At 40.2% G+C, this 18,919-nt stretch overlaps 1 protein-coding gene across 5 annotated transcripts in view; it reads left to right on the forward strand.

Moving 5' to 3' along the window:
- The first annotated feature begins 369 nt into the window (after positions 1–369).
- The window catches only part of TXLNG (taxilin gamma), a 51,987-nt gene continuing 33,437 nt past the window's right edge, over positions 370–18,919 (forward strand). For 4 of the 5 annotated variants that reach the window (XM_027054651.2, XM_053202113.1, XM_027054652.2 and 1 more), the window contains exon 1: positions 370–528. In XM_027054651.2, the coding sequence (XP_026910452.1) occupies positions 427–528 (102 nt within the window). In that variant the 5' untranslated portion in view covers positions 370–426. Of the gene's footprint in view, positions 529–1,345; positions 1,625–18,919 lie in introns of those variants that run through there. The other variant, XM_053202115.1, reaches the window with a different exon arrangement.

The raw sequence follows: 18,919 nt of genomic DNA on the forward strand, positions 1-18,919 counted from the left end.
ATAAAGAGTACCTTCCGGTACCGATTCATCGATTCCAGAAAACTACAAGTCCCAGTAGGCTGCATGGGCAGCTCAGAGGCTAGTCTCCCGGTTTCAGAATGCCGCCTTATGCTCCAATCCTGAGCTGGGTCTGTGAGCCGTGGCCGCGCGGCCTGCTGGGACTTGTAGTCCGCTTCAGAGTCCCTTTCCCTGTCTGCGCAGGCTCGCGCGGCCTGTGTTCGCCCTTCGGCCCAGCAAAAGCCCAGCCCAGTCTTCAATGCTCCCCACCCCCATCCCGCTCCATCCCCTCGGGGGCCAACCTCCTCCGGTCACGTGGCAAGCCCTTCATGCGGCGATTGGCCGTGGGGGTTCAGGGGCGGGGCGCGGGGGCCCTGAAAGGTTCCGTGCCCCTTATCGGGCCGCTTGTTTGGCTGCTGCCGTCACCTCATGGCGACGCGAGTAGAAGAGGCAGCGCGGGGAAGAGGCGGCGGCGCCGAGGAGGCTATTGAAACCGGACGGGGCGGACGGCGACGCAGCCCGCGGCAGAAGGTCAGTCTGGGAGGCGTCCGCGTTGTTGCCGGCAGGGTAAATGCTCGGGCTAGCTCTTTCGGGGTCCACATCTTCGCTCTCTCCGGTTACCTTTAGCCACGGGACGAACATCCGGCCCTTTTCCCTCCCGGGGGTGACGACAGTGGGAGCAGGTGGGGGGGGGGACTGGGACCGGGATGGATGGGGTGGGAGGAAGCGATGGTTGGGGTTTCGAGGCGCGTGGCAGACGCGGGGAGAGGGCAGGGGGCGCAGCCCCGTGTGAGGGGGAGGGGGTGCGAGGCGGGGGCGCACCAGGTGTGACAGCCACGTGCGGCCGGCGCCGGGGAGCCCCGGGCGCCAGGTGTTCCTTCTCCCAGCCCCCGCCCTCGGCGTGTTCTCGGTGCTCCCTGTGTTCCCCGCGCTGGGCGCCGCCGTCGGGGGGCTGCCTGGGTCAGTGGCCGGTCCTGCTCTTACCGGGCAGGTGCGCAGGGCGCGCTGCGGGGTGCGCCGGGGCGGCGCGGGCGAGGCTGTTGCGCAGTAAGATAACCGCGCGGGAGCCGGGGTTGCACTGCGCCCCCCTTCCCCCGCCCCCTCTGCGCTCCCCGCCACTGCGCGGGCGGGCGAGCGCCGCGGGGCTGGGAGGACCGTTCGGCTCCCGGCCCTGGGGCTCATCTCTGGGCGCCACCGGCCTCGTTACACGTGGGGCCGGCGATGGGAAGACGATGCTGGAGGACCTGGGTCCCGCAGAGTTGGGGGCAGCATCGCGTGATAGCCGGTCTTCCCATTTTAGCCTCCCTCCTCCTTCTTGCTCTTTATTTCCCCTCCTTTTTTTTCTTTCCTTTTTTTTTCTTTTTTTGGGGGGGGGTGAACGGAAACTTGACCGCCTCCCCCACCCTGGCCTTTGGTCTCTGTTAATCTGGGAGGCAGGCTGGACCGTTCCCCTTGCCTTACTTGACTCACGTCAAGGAGTTTTCAGTGTCTCCCTGGATACAGGAAAATCGAGACCTCCAGAATGGGAGAATTCCACTTGTTCTGGAGTCAGTGGGTGGAGTTCGAAAAAGATTGCACAACAAATGGGGTACAGGGCTTTCAGGACCCAGGAGTGGAAATCCGCAGGGTAAGGCGCTGGAAAGGTGAAAACCCTGTCTCTTTTTCCTTACAGTGGAACATACTGAAACGTTCAACCTGTTGGACGTCCTGCTTGATCACTCGGGGCTGTTTAATATTACTTAGTTATGTGTTTGAATACTCTCAAAAATCACCCCTGTGTGAAATTACGAAATATTTTTCTAATGCGAATTTACCATCTTGAAAAAGAACAAAGGTTTGGTTTACATCTGAGCAAAGTGTCAAGAATTGGCTTTGGGGGGCCTGTTTCTAAGGTCGGGTATTTTCATGTCTTTCTGCATAAGGGTGTTACTACTTCTCAGTTACTTTTTCTCTCCCTCTCTTTGTACTGTAAAATAAAGATCCAATACTTGAAGGAATGAAAGAGAAGCTGTGGACCGAATGTACTCTAGGGATTCAGAACTGTCACTTTGGACACTTCATTTGTTCCCTGAGAGTGGGGAGCCAATCTCAGTGTTTGATTTCATAGGCCTCCCAGGGGAGGACTCCGATTAAAAAGCCACTACAGTTGAGGACATAAGTTCCCTTTTATGCCACTGGGATAAGGACCAGAAGTCTGAATTAGGAACTGAGGTTTAATCAACTGGCATTTTAAATGACCAAGATAAGAGGTAACGACCCTTTGAGGCAGCACTCTGGGTTACAGCTGGATATGAATAGTCATGTGTGTCTGTACTGTCTCATTTTTGTTTACTTATCTCATGTACCTTTTTTTTTTTTTTTGCTCATGTTTTTCTGGGCATCATTTTTCCTTTTGATTTCCACTTGACTATGACATGGAATTGAAATACATGATTAAATATTAGTTTTTGAATTTTCATTTAAAAAAAACTAGGTGACTGTCTTGTGTCTGCAAAAATCACTTGTTTATGACCCTTAATTTTTTTACTTTCTCTGGGTTATCAATTTGAAAAAAATATTCCTAATTATAACTTCACTTGTACTCTATTTTCAGGAAGCACAAATGATGTTTAACTAATTGACATGTTTTCAAAATATTGAAAGAATTAAAGGAAAAGTGGTCACTTTGGTTACATTATGGGACTTAAAGTGAAAAACAATTGCAGATGGGCTTTATTGGTTCCTAGTTGTTTGAACCATCTACTTAGTCCTTCACCAGCTCAGTTAATTGTGTCATTGTTTCATAACTACATTCATTGAATAGTCTCTTGAGGTATCTCTTTTCTTCTGAAGTTAATACTCGTACATTTCTAGGGATCTCTTGAGTTGTCTAAAGTGCTGTCTGACATGATAGTCACTAGCTGCATGTGGTGGTTTAAATATTAATTGAAATTGAATAAAATTAAACATTCCATTCCTCATCCATACTAGCTACATTTCAAGTGTTTAGTAGCCAGTGTGGCTAGTGGCTACCGTATTAGAGCAGATCAAAAATATTTACATCATGGCATAAAATTGTGTTTGACAACATTGGTCTGAAAAGATAGGATATACGCGGTCATGTATTCCAGGCATTTTTTACCCTCTTCCGTGGGCCTCTTGTCTACGCTTGGCTCCAGAGAGTCCATTCTGCTAGTCTTTTGGCGGTTTTCTCCAGGCATTTTTTAGAACACCAAGATCATTACTTTCTAAATTTCTATATAGTATTTGTTTTAGAAGGTTGAATTTTTAAAAAATTCATACTCTTTTTGAGCAGTTTTAGGTTACAGAAAAATCGAGCATAAATTACAGAGTTCCCATACATTCCCTCACACAGCCCGTTACCCCTATTATTTACATCTTGCAGTAGTATGGTGCTTTTAGAATTGATGAGTCAATTTTGATACATCGCTATTGACTAAAGTCCATAATTTGCATTGGAGTTCATTCTTCGGGTTATACGTTCAGAGAGTTTTGACAAATGTATAATGTCATGTATCTACCATTATAGTATTCTATGGAATAGTTTTCACTGCCCTGAAAATCCGCTGTTTATCCCTCCCTCTATTCCCCCCAGACTACTGGCAGCCACTGATCTTTTCACTGTCTCTGTAGTTTTGCATTTTTCCAGAATGTCTAAGGTAGGTTTTTTTTTCCCCAATACTAGATTTTTGCTTGGGAATATTAAAAATTATTTAACTACTGTTAAACTTATTTTTAGGTCAGTAAACCATTTGGAAGGATAAAGATATGTAACCAAGGCTCAAATTAGCAAAATCTTACATCTACATAGTGCCCCATAATTTTTACAGCATATTTGCACATACGTTAACTCTTTCAGCATTACTGGATGCTATGGAGAAGGCTGGGCAGCTGTCGTTGCCCTCATTTAAAGATGACAAACTACTCAGCAAGGTCTAATAATTTGCCCAAGGGACGAAGCTGAGTCTGGAACCCAATACCCTTTCATCTAGACTGTGGTAATAAGTACTGTACTACCAGGTGAATAGTATGGATTTTGGAGTCAAGACTCTTGACTCTCTGCCATTTACTAGCTGTGCAAGCTTGGGTGAGTTTCTCAATCTTTCAGAGCCTCCATTGCATCATCTGTAAAGTGATGATGATGCTAACACCTACCATATAGGATTGTTGTGAAGAGTAACAGTTGATGGAGAGTGTTCAGCACAGTCCTGGGACTGGGCATGTAGAATTTTATTTGATCTGGCAGGGAGAATATATGAAAGACCCATTCCTCTTGCTTTTAGTGTGCTATTAATTTTGTAAATCCATCTTCCAACCTTTGTATTCTTCTCTCTTCCCAGAATCTCTCTGTGATAGATGAAATGAGGAAAAGTCCAGTCAGGGTATAGCAAGAGTGTGGGGTAGGAAGAAACCATTTCACTATTTTGTTTTTTCTCCCCAGTTGTGGATTTGAATTTCCACTCTTTTGGCACAGAGATTAAATAATAAGAATCTAAGTGATCTTCTATTGACAACATTGTTGTCTGTCATCAAACTTCGGTAAATTTCGTTTTCAAGGGGAACCAAAGAGGCAGCAGTAATGAGAGCAGACCAGATATAACACATTCCTTTACTAATACCATGTTTTTAGATCTTAATATGCCACATTTGTTTACTATGTTACTGGAAGATGTTTTGTATATTATGTGTTTCATTTATATCGGTCTTGACTAGAGAATTTTTTTTCTCAATTGAAGTATAGTTGACACACAGTGTTACATTAGTTTCAGGTGTACAACTTAGTGATTCAGCAAGTCTGTACTTGATGTTGTGTTCACCACAAGTGAAGCTACCCTCTGTCACCATACAGTGCTGTTATAATACCTTTGACTGTATTCCTTATGCTGTACCTTTCATTCCGGTGACATATTCATTCCATAACTAGAAGCTTGTACCTCTCACTCCCCTTCACCCATTTTGCCCATCCCCCCCCCCCCCCCCCCCCCCGGCAGTCCTCAGGTCTCTGTATTTATGGATATGTTCGTGCTTTTTGTTTATTTATTTTTTTTTTAGATTCCACATACAATGAAGTCATGGTATTTGTCTTTGACTTACTTCACTTACATAATGCCCTCTAGCGCCATATAGTTGATTAGAGAAATTTTATGGAGGAATGTATATGTCAAATCTAGATGTCATGAAACAGGGTGTGTATGATTTGCTTTTGTGTGGGATTCTTCACAGGATTCACTATAATAGATTTTTCAATAGATGTTCTGTTCAGATTTTAACACTTTACAGAGAGGTGTGTTTCAAAGGAAAGAAATTTGAGTCCTCACTGTTTACTGCAGTGTGCTAGGCACTTAAAATGTGCTTCCATTCTAGTGTCTGCAGAGTAGGTGGTATCCCCAGGTGTATAGATACGACATCTGAGGCTCAGTCAAAAAACAAAAAAACTTGCTTAAATAACATAGCTCAGAGTTGGTGAAGTTGGCCCAGCGTTGATATATAATTGTGCAACTAATAGGCCCTACTGCATGGACAGTTTCTGCTTACCTAGCAAGTTTTAATCTAATATCCCAAAGAAACTCCTTTACCTTTTCCTCCCCTTCCCAGTCCTTTTCCCTTCCCTCAATTCTTTTTTGCTTGGTTCTAAACTAATTATCAGTAACTTTCAGTTAGTATAACAGGTGTGACAGTATTTTAAATGTATAAAGTAACATAAAAATTTAATGTAGTATTCATTAGCATTGAGAATTAGCTATGTTTAAATTTTTCCCAAGTGGAGCATTTCCAGAAGAGAATAAGTATAGGTCAGGTGACCCTTTAAGGATTTGAACCCTGAAAGTATAATTTTATGATTCAGTTTATTTCCTAGTTGAAACTCTCTTGGTACTTATAACTACTTAAATTTTATTACTTGAAAGAAAAGATAAATAAAATGGCCAGTGTTGTCTTCCTGTGCTATCAAAATATTTTTTTCAAAATAATTTCCTTAGCATTTATTGCTCAGGGTGTTGATTTGCATTGTGTTTCATTACCAAAATGTCCCCAGAACGCCCCCCATTATCCCCAACTTCCCATTCTACAGTCTGCCATAAGTAATATTGCTAAACTAGCACTTTTCCACTTTTTTTCACCTCTCCTTTCAGAAAGGTCAGTGTAGAATAGTTTGGCGAGGAAGATGTGCCAGTAGCTTAGAAGCATATTTTGCTAAGGATTTTATGGATCCATGTGTGGGCCATATTAAAAGTGAGAATGGAGGCATTTTGCATAATTTGCAAATGCATCTTTATTCAGATATAACAGTTGTGTGTGCTACAGTTTATGTTGATTAATCTTCTTACAACTCTAGAAGGTAGATAATTGTACATCCCTAGTTTACAGATAAGGAAACTGAGAGGTTGACCAATCTCGTGGCTACATGGGAAACAGTAAGTGGTATATTCAAAGGTCAGGCTTTTGGGGGGCTGAAGTTGTTACCCATATGCCATGTGTCTTGTGTTTTCAGCGCATTTCCCGATAGTAAATACAAACATCCACCTTGTTAAATGCAAGCAAAACTTGGTGGTGGGTGAAAAGAGAAATAATTTTTGCTAAACGAAAACAGATTATAAAGGGTGGGTCGGATCTTTGGGGGTATAGAAAAGCTATTGTAATCTAGGAAGTTTTGAGGGGAGTTTTGAGCCTTACAGGTTTCATAGCTTTTGTTTCATGGTCGGCTTTAAGATAAATGATAAAGAATGCTTTAATTCCCCGCAGAAACACCTCTAAATGTAATTTGGACAAATGAAAAGAGGGTTTAGAAAGTCCTTTTTTTAAAAACCTATCTTTTTTTTGAAAGAGAATGCGCACACATGAGCAGGGGAGTGGCAGAGAGAGAGGGAGGGAGAGAGAATCCCAAGCAGGCTCTGTGGTCAGCACAGATCTCACAAACTGTGAAATCATGACATGAGCCGAAATCAAGAGTCTGGTGCTTAACCGACTGAGCCACTCAGGCTCCCCTAAATTACCTGTCTTAAAGTCCACACAACACAGTGTTAACAAAGAACTAAAGTGGTCTGGGTAAGTAGGACAGGAAAAAAGAGATAGCTTGATGTTCACAGGTGCATCATAGTTGGTAAATGTGGAGCTGGTGAAGTGTGACTTCATGAAATTGGGATGGGGTGTTCCATTTAGGTAACTCATAAAAGTAGGAGATCATTTTACATCTCAGGAGTCTGTGCCTTGAAGATGCTAATTTTGTGACCCAGGCCCTTCCCCTCTGCAAAATCGGTCAAGTCCAAGCATATTTCAGTAGCTTTGGGCATTAAAATTTTTGGGTTTCCTGATACTTTTGCTGCCTACATAGGTGTTTAAGTTAATGCAGGTATCTCTCAGATTGCAGATTATCATTGGGTTACAGGTTTAGAGCTAGAAGTGATTTTACAGATCAGAGTCTAGCACCTTTTATTTTTTATAAAATAAATAGCCATAGAAGTTACATGTGAAATCTAATGCCATCATCCTTGTTTTAAAAGGCAAATGATGTGCACATTCTAATATAGATGCTAGCACCTACCACTGGAGATGGTAACACTACTGCCAGGGAGGCCATAAGGCTACAGAAGCTGTGTCGCAACTAGACCTTTTCCGGATCTGTTTGCTCACTCTTGGCTTCTTCACCAGTGGGGGAAATCAGGTTCCCTCATCCTAACTTCAGCACTGGTTTCCCTCTTTCTCATTTACTATTAATGCCTCCATGTGCTCCCCGTCCTCCAAACATATTGCAACAGATCATCCTGGAGCCTTTTGCTGCCAAAAATTAGGAGTTGGGACAACTAGCACTTACTGCCTCCAATTTTTATCCCTCCTCAGAACTCTCATTTCTCTGGCTTTACTTATGTTTTAATTTATTCATTATTTGGGTAACTACTTTATTGAGGTATAACTCACATACCATACAATTCACCCACTTAAACGATACAGTTCAGTGATTTTTAGTGTATTCACAGAGTTGTGTGACCATCACCACATTTATTTTATTTTTTGAATTGGGAAGTGTTCCCCCCCCTTTTTTTTAATACTTATTTTTGAGAGAGAGCAAGCAGGGGAGGGGCAGAGAGAGGGGGACAGAGGATATGAAGCAGGTTCCATGCTGACAGCATCGCAGGGCTCGAACTCATGAACCATGAGCTCATGACCTGAGCTAAAGTTGGATGCTCAACTGACTGCACCACCCACGTGCCTCAACATATTAATTTTTGTTTTAATGTTTTTTAAATTTATTTTTGAGAGAGTGTGAGCAGTGGGGGGGACAGAGGATCTGAAGCAGGCCCCACGCTGACAGCAGGGAGCCCATGTGGGGCTTGAACTCAGGAACCATGAGTTCGTGACCTGAGCCAAAGTCGGACACTCAACCTACTGAGTCACCCAGGTGCGCGCGCCCTCCCCACGTTTATTTTTTAATATAACCTTGGAAGAACGTATTCTCTGGAATGATACAGAGAAAACTAAGAATTCAGTCTCTGCTTTCCAAGCCCTAGGTTCATGACCGAACACAAACTAGCTAAAATTGCCTTATCAAGTGAGCCTATTTGTTCATCATATCTGCCTGTAAGACAGTTCTGAGGATTAAATGAGGAGAAGCGTATCAAGTACTGTTGGAGAGGCTTCTGAATGAGCCAGAGGAAATGGCACTCCTCTCCCTGTTCACACTAGGTCCTGTGGCCATATTCTCTAGAGATGGATCTGTTTGGTTAAGGGTGCCAAGATAAGGACCTCCCTTAGACCATGGTTTGGCCAAGCTGGCCTTTCAGTCTGTCTCTCTTCCTGTTCTGCCACAGCCAGGACAGCAGTTCTCAAACTTTTTGGTTTCAGAATCTTTTTTGAGAACCCCAAGGTGCTTTTGTTTTTGTGGGTTACAGCTAGTATTTCACATATTAGATATTAAAACATTTTAAATTATTATTCATTTAAAATGAACTAATGTTGTACCAGTTATCTATTGTTGTATAACTTAGTGCTTGAAACAACATTTATGATCTCACTGTTTCTATAGGTCAGGGGTGTGGGTGTGGCTTAGCTGGGTCCTCTCCTTTAGGGTCTTGTGGACTATTGTCATCTGAAGGCTTGATGGGGATGGATCCATGTCCTAGTTCACTCATTGTAATTGTTGGCAGGATTCAATTCCTCATGAGCTGTTGGCTCGAGGCCTCCCTTGGTTCCTTGCCACATGGGCCTTTCCATCTGCATCTCACAACATGGCTGCTGGTTTCATCAGAATGAGCAAGAATGTCAGCACAAGAGAAGGAAGTTGCAGTCTTTTGTCACATAACCATACAAGTGACATCCCCTCACTTTTGCCAGATTCTTCATTAGAAGTTAGTCACTAGGTCTAGCCGCATTCGAGGGGAGGGGATTATACAAGGTTGTGAATATGAGGAGGATCACTGGGAACCATGTCAGAAGCTGCCTACCACATATTAACCTAATGTTTTTTGAAAATTAAAAATTATTGATTTTCCAAAGTAAAAGAACAGACTCCTAAATACAGAGAACAAACTGGTGTTACCAGAGGGGATGTGGGTGGGGTAATGGGTGAAATAGATCAAGGGAATTAAAGTGAGAAGAATGGCATTCTTCTCTGCCCCTCCCCCACTCATGCTTTGTCTCTCTCTGTCTCAAAAATAAACATTAAAAAAAATTGGTTTACCAAATTGTGTTGATTTTCCAAGTGTTGACACATTTTGTTATATAATATCAAAATCCTGTTAATATCACCACTGATGTCCTCTGCAGTCTTTTTTTAACAATGTTATATTAGTTTCAGGTGTACAGCATAGTGATTTAATAATTCTATACATTACTTAATGCTTATGACCTTAAGTGTAGCCTCCATATGTCACCGTACAGTGTTACTACAATATTATTGACTACATTCCCTATGTTGTACAGTAAAGTCTTAAGTATTGGGAAGCTGTCAAACTTATGGTAGCAGATAGTTTTCAGAAATTCTAAATTTTGCTTAAAAACTCAATTGTTATCATTGGCAATAAATACTGTCAGTTGTTTGCCTTGAAGTAACAAGCTCAGTGTATATATTTTGGAGACTTCATCTGCTAAATACCCAAGTCTGAATAAACAAGCACCAGTTGGTTATCTTTAAAAAAAAAAAAGAAAAGAAAAAAAAAGGTGATGAAAAAAGCTTCTGGTTGGGTTTATAATTCAAGCAACTGCATTAGTGGTTTTCTTCAAGATGCGCTCATGCTTTGGTGTGCAGCAGAAGTGCTTTATGTGCACTTTATGTGTTGTCACACAGAGATAAAAAGATGTGTAGCCATTGGTTGAGATTTAATAAAAATTCGTATATTTTACTGCTTCCTCAAGGGCATTTTTACTCGCCCCCCCCCCCAACTTTGAGTACACGGTGTTGAAGAAAATGATGACTTAAGAGTTTGATGCCGCTACGTTGACTTTGTTCTAAGAAGGCAGCACTGGTATTCTTTACTGCTTTTGTACCATTAGTGCAAATGTTAACACCAAAAGACAAATAATATCTCCGTATTACTATGAAAATTATGTTTGAGCTTGCACACTACCGTGAAGGGTTCATGGGGACCATACTTTGAGAACCACTGTCCATGAGTTTTATTGGAAGTGGGCTCTGCTTTTCCTTGTTGTTTCCCAAGACAATTCTGTCAGAAGAGAATAGGTTTTTTTTTTCCTGGGCCTTTTCCTAAGACTTGCTCTAGGAATGTGGAATCCCAGTTATTACTGATTCAAGTGCTTTATCTTGCTAAGGGGGCAATTCAGTAATCCTTAGCAACCAGAATTTTTTTTTTTTTTTTACAATTCCTAATGGCCAATATAAAGTTAGGTTTTATTTGCTAAAGGCTTAAAGAACATTCTAAACCAAAATACATTCATCATGATTCGTGAGTGTGTGTGTGCACGCGCGGTGGGGGGGGCTAAAATATACATAACATAAAATTTACCATTTTTTAATGTTTATTTTGAGAGAGTGCATGTGTGCGCACGTGGGGGAGGGGCAGAGAGAGAGCGCGCACGCGAGAACACCAGGCAGGCTCCTCGCTAAGAGTAGGGACAAGAGCAGGGACTGGATCTCTCATGAACCAGATCCTGGTGAGATACTGAGCTGAAAGCAAGAGTCGGACACTTAACTGACTGAGCTACCCAGGCGTCCCTAAAATTTACCATTTTTCAACGTTTATTTATTTTTCGGACAGAGAGAGACAGAGCATGAACGGGGGAGGGTCAGAGAGAGAGGGAGACACAGAATCTGAAACAGGCCCCGGGCTCTGAGCTGTCAGCACAGAGCCCGACACGGGGCTCGAACTCACGGACCGCGAGATCGTGACCTGGCTGAAGTCGGACGCTTAACCGACTGCGCCACCCAGGCGCCCCTAAAATTTACCATTTTAACCATACAGTTCAGTGGCATAAATTATATCAATTACGTTAACAGTGTTGTGCAAACAACACAATCATCCATCTCCAGAACTTTTTCATCTTCCCAAACTGAAATTCTGTATTCCATTCCCCCTGACCCAGACCCTGGCAACCATTATTCTACTTTCTTTCTCTGTGTATTTGACTACTGTCAGTATGTCATATAAATGGAATCATACAGTGTTTGTCTTTTTGTGTCTGGCTTTTTTTCACTTAAGATGATTCTTTTTTCCTAAGTTTATTTAAGTAATGTCTACACCCAATTTGGGGCTCAAACTCCTAACACCTACATCAAGAGTTGCATGCTCTTCCACCTGAGCCAGCCAGGTGCCCCCACTTAACCATGGTATTTTCAAGGTTCATCCATGTTCTATAGCATGTGTCAAAATTTTCCTGTCTAAGGCTAAATAATATTCTAATGTATGTATTATATGCCACATTTCATTTATCTGTCTGTGAACACTTGGGTATTCGTCATGATTCTTAACTTCAAATGTGATTCTTTAGGACACCCCCCATAGAAGCATTACTTCCAAGCTCAGTAAATGCAGGTCTCAAATAACGGGCTTTTCCCCTCTTCCTACTTTTCTCCCTAGTTTATCTGTATAATGGGGTGATGTTGTCACTATCTTAGAACTGTAAGGTTAAAGTAAATAATGTACTTAAAATGTCTAGCGTATAACAATTAGTAAATGTTAGGTATATTCTTTCCTTAGCCTTATGTATGTTAACCCTGTTTTGTAAATTCCATGTATCTCAAACAGTAGACTTAGATTTTTTCAGTTTATTTTAATTGAGGTAAAATGGTAATATCACATATTAGTTTTAGATGTACAATGTAATAATTCAGCATTTGCATACACTACGAAGTGATTGTTACGATAAGTCTATTTACCGTCTGTCACCATACAGTTGACCTCCTTTACCCTTTTGCCCACCTCCAAGTCCCTTCCTCTCTAATAACCACTGATCTGTTCTCTGTATCTATGAGTTTTGTTTTTTAGATTCCACATATAAGTGAAATCATAGGGTTTTTGTCTTTCTCTGACTTATTTCACTTAACATAATACCCTCTAGGTCCATCCATGTTGTTGCAAATGGAAAGATTTCATTCTTTTTTATGGCTGAATAATAACTCCATTGTGTATATACCACATCTTCTGTATCTATTCCTCCACTGATGGACACTTAGATTGTTTACTTATCTTGGCTATTGTAAATAATGCTGCAGTGAACATAGGGATGCATATATCTTTTCAAATTTGTATTTTCATTTTCTTGAGATAAATACACAGAAGTGAAATAGCTGGATCATATGGTAGTTCTACTTTTTTTTTTAAATTTTTTAAATGTTTATTTATTTTTGAGAGAGAGAGCACGAGCAAGGGAAGGGCAGAGAGAGAGAGAGAGAGAGACAGAGACACAGAGAGAGACACAGAATCCAAAGCAGGCTCCAGGCTCTGAGCGCTCAGTGCAGAGCCTGACACGGGGCTTGAACTCACGAACTGTGAGATCATGACCTGAGCTGAAGTCGGACGCTTAACTGACTGAGCCACCCAGGCACCCCCTTCAGTTTTTTTTTTTTTTTTTTTTAACTTATAAAGTGATTTGGCAGATATCCTAGCCATAGTTATAAATTGAGGCCAAATTTAAATGAGATATTCCAATTTTCAGAATTGTTTTAAGAAGGAAATAAATGAGAACTGCTACCCAGCCTCATGCTTAGTAGATCTTCTATAATCCAGTAGAAGATGTGTGTATAAAGATGGGATAGACCCAGAGGTGTAGAGCAGGGTGAAGGGAAAAGATGACAAGAAACAGGAACTCTTGCCATCTTTAGACCTAATCTTGGGGGTGTAGTGGTAGAATAATAGGTATTATACTGTGATGTCACCCCAAAATTAATCAAAATTAAATCAGTCAACTTCAAAGTTTTTTTTTTTTACTGAAATTACTGCATTCACATAATAAAAAATAAAATAGAACCAAAAAGTACAAAATTAAAAGTAAGCCTTCCTTCTTTTCCAGCTTTTAAACCCCCATCCATTGTGAACAATTTTGAGGATATCCTCAGAAAATTTTTACCAATATACTGGCTTATATATGAATACTTTTTAAATTTATACTGAGACATTCATCCTGCACTAGATGTTTGTCTTTTTCCTTAGTTATACCTTGGAGATCTGTCCATATTTTATTTACTTCTTTATTTTAGAGCATGAGAGAGAGGGAGAGAGAGAATCTTCCGTGGAGCCAGTCGTGGGGCTCAGTCTCATTACCATGAGATCATGACTTGAGCCAAAGTCAAGAGTCAGATGCTTAACCAACTGAGCCACCCAGGCGCCCCTGAAGATCTGTGCATATTGATGTGGATCTGCCTTATTCTTTTGAAAAGCTGTGCAGTTCTACCTTGTATGGATGAGCATTATTTATTTAACCAATTCCTTACTGGTAGACAGGTGGTTTTGCATGGTAAGAGTCAGTAATTTGGTGAATAGCCTTTTTTGCCTTTGAGTGAGAATGTCTCTTGAATAAACTAGCCATGGAATCACTAGGTGAAAGTGAATATGTACTCAGACATTGGTAGATACTGCTAAATACCGCTACAAAATGAATACTCTGCTAATTTAGACTCCCCAGGACTGTACTGAGGGACATGTTTGCCCACATGAAGGTTTGTTTTGTGGTAGGTTAAAGATTATTTATTTGCATTTCTTTGATCTTGAATGAGGTTAAATATGTTCTTTAACTGTGATCTGCTTGTTCACAAACTCTTGCAAATTGGGTCTCTGACTCATTTGAAGCCTGTACAAATGTGGCCTTTTGGCTGGTCCAATGTTTTCAGTTACTATTTAGTAAATTGATCTTCTTCTCCTTTAAAAAAATAAAATAACTTTTGTGCTTCTTGATTTATTTAGAAAGGGCTTTCCCATGCCAAGATTATGGAAAAAAATTTTACTTAGGACTTCTAGTGCTTTGTGGTTTTCATTTTTTTTCAGTCTTGGTGCATCTGGAGGAATGCTACAGGATATCATTCTTTTTCTCCCAAATGGTTTGGAAAATATCGGAAATCACTTCTTTTCTTTTCTTTTCCTTTCTTTTCCTTTCTTTTCAAGTGATTTTATTGGTGAAATTTGTTTTGATTTTTTTTATGTTTTTTTTTTTTTTTAAGAGAGCGCACATGCACACTAGAGAGTGGGGGGAGGGGCAGAGAGAGAGGAGGATAAGAGGATCCAAAGCGGGGCTCAATTTCACTAATGGTGAGATCATGACCTGAGCTGAGGTCTTAACTAACTGAGCTACCCAGGCAACCCAATCATTTTATTTTCTTTACCAATTTGAAATGACACCATTTAAAAAAATATAGTGAATTCCCACATACGGTTCTGCATGGTCTGTTTTGGAAGACCAAATATATATATATTCCTATATAATTAGGAATTCTCAGACAAGTATTTCATGCCTGAGATAAAAATAAGGACTCATCTGTGGGAGTTTGTATTTTGACATATTAGGAGTTTATCGTCTTAAAGAATATAGATATACTATAGAGACGTACACCAAAATATGCTTATATTCTAGTGCACGGTAATATATCCTTTTATCTGTTAAAAATTAAAACTCTTTCATTTCATTTCTTTGTTCTAACACAGTAAATCTACTAAAGGAGGTATTGAGTTATCTAATACATATCTTAAAGGCTTTGGTCCAAGATGATTGAAACAGAATTTTGAGATGAATGATTGATACAGTGTTAACTGTGTGGAAGAGTTTGCTATCCAGAATAATTCTTTTAAAGACTAAAATAGCTTTACTATATTAACTATTTTAAATGACTTATATAAAGCCAAAATCACTTTTCTAATTTAGAAAGTACATGAAACCCCCACCAACTCCATCCACCTATTTAAGAAAATTAAAAAAGCACATGAAAATGTACATTTTTAATAAGTTTGTAAAATTTGTATTTGGAAATGTAAAAGCTTCTCAAAATGGATATGTTTAGGAAGGAGGTTCATATTTTAAAAACCAACCAAGGCTGATAGTGGATGTCTGGAGAGATAGAGTATCTTTGGTACGTTTCAGGATTTCCTCCTGCAGTCCTTCCTTTCCTGGCCTGCCCTGAGCCTAGTAAGTATGTACTCTTGTCCTCACATTCCTGTTTGGCAGTTGACACTCTTTGGGCAAATTATTAGAAACCTAGGGTTGAAGAGATTTTTAGACATAATTTAGTTTATCCTAAGACACAAAAAAGTAAAATAACAAAAACCTTAATGCCTTAAATAATCACTTAAAATTATTTAAAGATATCCTTACCTCCTGGGAATGCAAGCTGGTGCAGCCACTCTGGAAAACAGTGTGGAGGTTCCTCAAAAAACTAAAAATAGAACTACCCTATGACCCAGCAATGGCACTACTAGGCATTTATCCATGGGATACAGGTGTGCTGTTTTGAAGGGACTCCTGCATCCCCATGTTTATAGCAGCACTATCAGCAATAGCCAAAATATGGAAAGAGCCCAAATGTCCATTGATGGATGAATAAAGATGTATAATATATATATATGTATATGTATATACATATGTATATATATGTGTATATATACACACACACATATATATATATATACACACATATACATACAATGAAGTATTACTCAGCAATCAAAAGGAATGAAATCTTGCCATTTGCAACTACGTGGATGGAACTGGAGGGTATTATGCTAAGTGAAATTAGAGAAAGACAAAAATATGACTTCATATGAGGACTTTAAGAGACAAAACAGATTAACAGGGAAGGGAAACAAAAATAATATAAAAACAGGGAGGGGGACAAAACAGAAGAGACTCATTGAGAACAAACTGAGGGTTACTGGAGGGGGTGTGGGAGGGGGGATGGGCTAAATAGCTAAGGGGCACTAAGGAATCTACTCCTGAAATCATTGTTGCACTATATGCTAACTAATTTGGATGTAAATTTTAAAAAATAAAATTAAATTAAAAAAAAAAAGATATCCCTACCTCTGACTTAGGCCTGTGTCCCCTCCCTAAGTCCCAGAGTTAATCACTGCTAGAAATCTTAAAGCTTTTTCCCAGTGTTTTCCTAAATTCATCCTAGTATATCTAACATGCCATATATTTTTAGACATCCATTTAATTTGTTAGGCTTATTTTATAAACTGCATGAGAGATGTGTTTGACCTTTCATTTTTCAAGGCTAATGTATGAAATGAGGGGAGTTGTGTAATGGAGAAAACATAGGCTCTTGAGTTTGACCTGGTTTTGAATTTTGTGAGCTCCTTTTATTGACTTTAATATGATCGTGGGCAAGTTACTTTAACTCCCTAAGTTTCATTTTCCTTATTGGGGAAAATAAGCCCCACCTGTCAGAGGGGAAGGTTAAATGGGGGTAAGGGGCTTGCAGGTTCTGAAGGTTCACTTTGCCTACTTGATAAATTTTTCCACGACTGTTTGGGAACTTGAAGCCAGCTAAGATCTCTCCTCAGGAAAATATATACATGTGCAGTCTTTCCCGCCTGCTCCCTCTGAAGGGCCACCCTAGCCCTCAGTGGCAACGACTGAGTGATTTCTGCTTTCAGCACATGCCTGGCACTGGTTGAAGGCATTCAATCTCATTTAAGCAAATGGTAGTTGAAATAATTAGGAAGTGAATGTGGGTGTTGGCTTTTTAGTTTTTTATTTAGACCAGTCTTATTAAAAGTACAGCCATTACTAAAAAACATTTAAGCGCTTGAAACAAAATAAGCCAAAGAAATCTGGTTCTTTAGCTTTAGCAATATTTGAAAGAGCATAACTGAAAGTTTTAAATTTGGAAATTGTTCACCTTTCTCTTTATTATTCACAGAGTATAAGGGAAAGAAATTTATTTAAATATTTTTTTCTTCAGGCTTTTAATTCCCATGTGATCTCAGTTTCAAATGTATTGATGGAAAAAGCTTTTACACATAGTAGATGAATACAGTGTATTCATGTTTGCAAAAATTTTTAGCAATAGCGATTCTTTGCTCCTACAATTAATGATTGGTGAACTGGTGGCTATCATTTTGAAGGCATCTCTTCTTCACGTAAGGAGTCATCTTAGCTCCAAGTATTTAGACAATGGAAGGAAGGTTGAGAAATGTATCCTTTGACAGGAGGGGACTGGCTGGGGTGGAGGATTGCTAGGGTTTAGGGCTCCAGTAAACACTGCTCTGGCCGAATGGACCTGCTCTCTCGAGTGTCTTTCAAGCTGCAAGAGCTGTGTGTGCTGCTTATGACTGTAGACTCATAAAACAAAAATGTGATAGCTCATGTTTGATGATTTTCAGGGAAAAGTTCGTATAGAAATTTATCTTGAAACTACTACTTACTGTTGGTTTCATTTTCATTTGAGATTGGAATTTCAATAAACATTTCCGCCTCATTTTTCTTAATGATAGGTACTATGTTAGAGAACTATATTCATCTTGGTATTTTTAAAAAAAAAAACAACAAATTGTTATGAAGGTAACTCATGATCCCTAACTTGAAAGATAAAAATAGGCATGCTGTAAAAGCCTTGTGTTCCCCTCCAGCCCCGCCCCATCAGTTTCTCGCCATCTCTCCATTAGTATGTTTCTTTGTATCCTTCCAGAGATTGTATATGATTCTCAATCATAAACTTATACCACCACCACCACCACCCCTCCCCCCCCCCCACACACCCAAATTGTGGCATACAGTACATAGTACAGGACATTTTTCTTTTTCCCTTTTCAGCTTATCCTTACAGATCAGTAATTATGTAACTACCTTACTGTTTTTTTTAAATAGATGCAATAGTACTCTGCTGTATGGATGTACTGCATTGATCTATCCAGTCCATTATTTTGGTAGGGTATATGTAGTCATTTTATCTTATTTTATTTTATTTTATTTCATTTTATTTTACTTTATTTTTAAAGTTTATTTGAGAGAGAGCGTGCACGCACACGTGAACAGGGGAGGGGCATCAAGAGAGGGGACAGAGAATCTGAAGTGAGTCCCACACTGATGGCAGAGAGCCCAATGCGGGGCTTGAACTCACCAATGGTGAGATCATGTCCTGAGCTGAAGGCAGATGCTTAAACCAACTGAGCCACCCAGGTGCCCCTATTGATTTAAGTATGGTTCACATGCGATATTAGTGTCAGCTGTACCATGTAGTGATTCAGCATTTATGTACATTACATAATGCCCACTGCAGTTTGCCATCTGTCACCATACAAAGTTACTACTGTCCAGTTCATTATTAATGGACATTTAGGGTATTTCTGATTTTTTTTTGGTTACTATAAATACTGCTATGTAAGTTTATATTTCGCAGATGTATTGGTTTGTCCATAGGAGAAATTGAGAAGAAATGAGTTTGGTGGGTCAAAAGCTATGTGGCATAAGTTTTTCCCCAACATTTTATTATGGAAAATTTCAAACATAAAGTTGAAAGAATTTGATGCTATCAACCATATTGCCA

This window comes from Acinonyx jubatus, chromosome X (assembly GCF_027475565.1).
Source record: "Acinonyx jubatus isolate Ajub_Pintada_27869175 chromosome X, VMU_Ajub_asm_v1.0, whole genome shotgun sequence".
In the NCBI taxonomy this organism is placed as follows: domain Eukaryota; kingdom Metazoa; phylum Chordata; class Mammalia; order Carnivora; family Felidae; genus Acinonyx; species Acinonyx jubatus.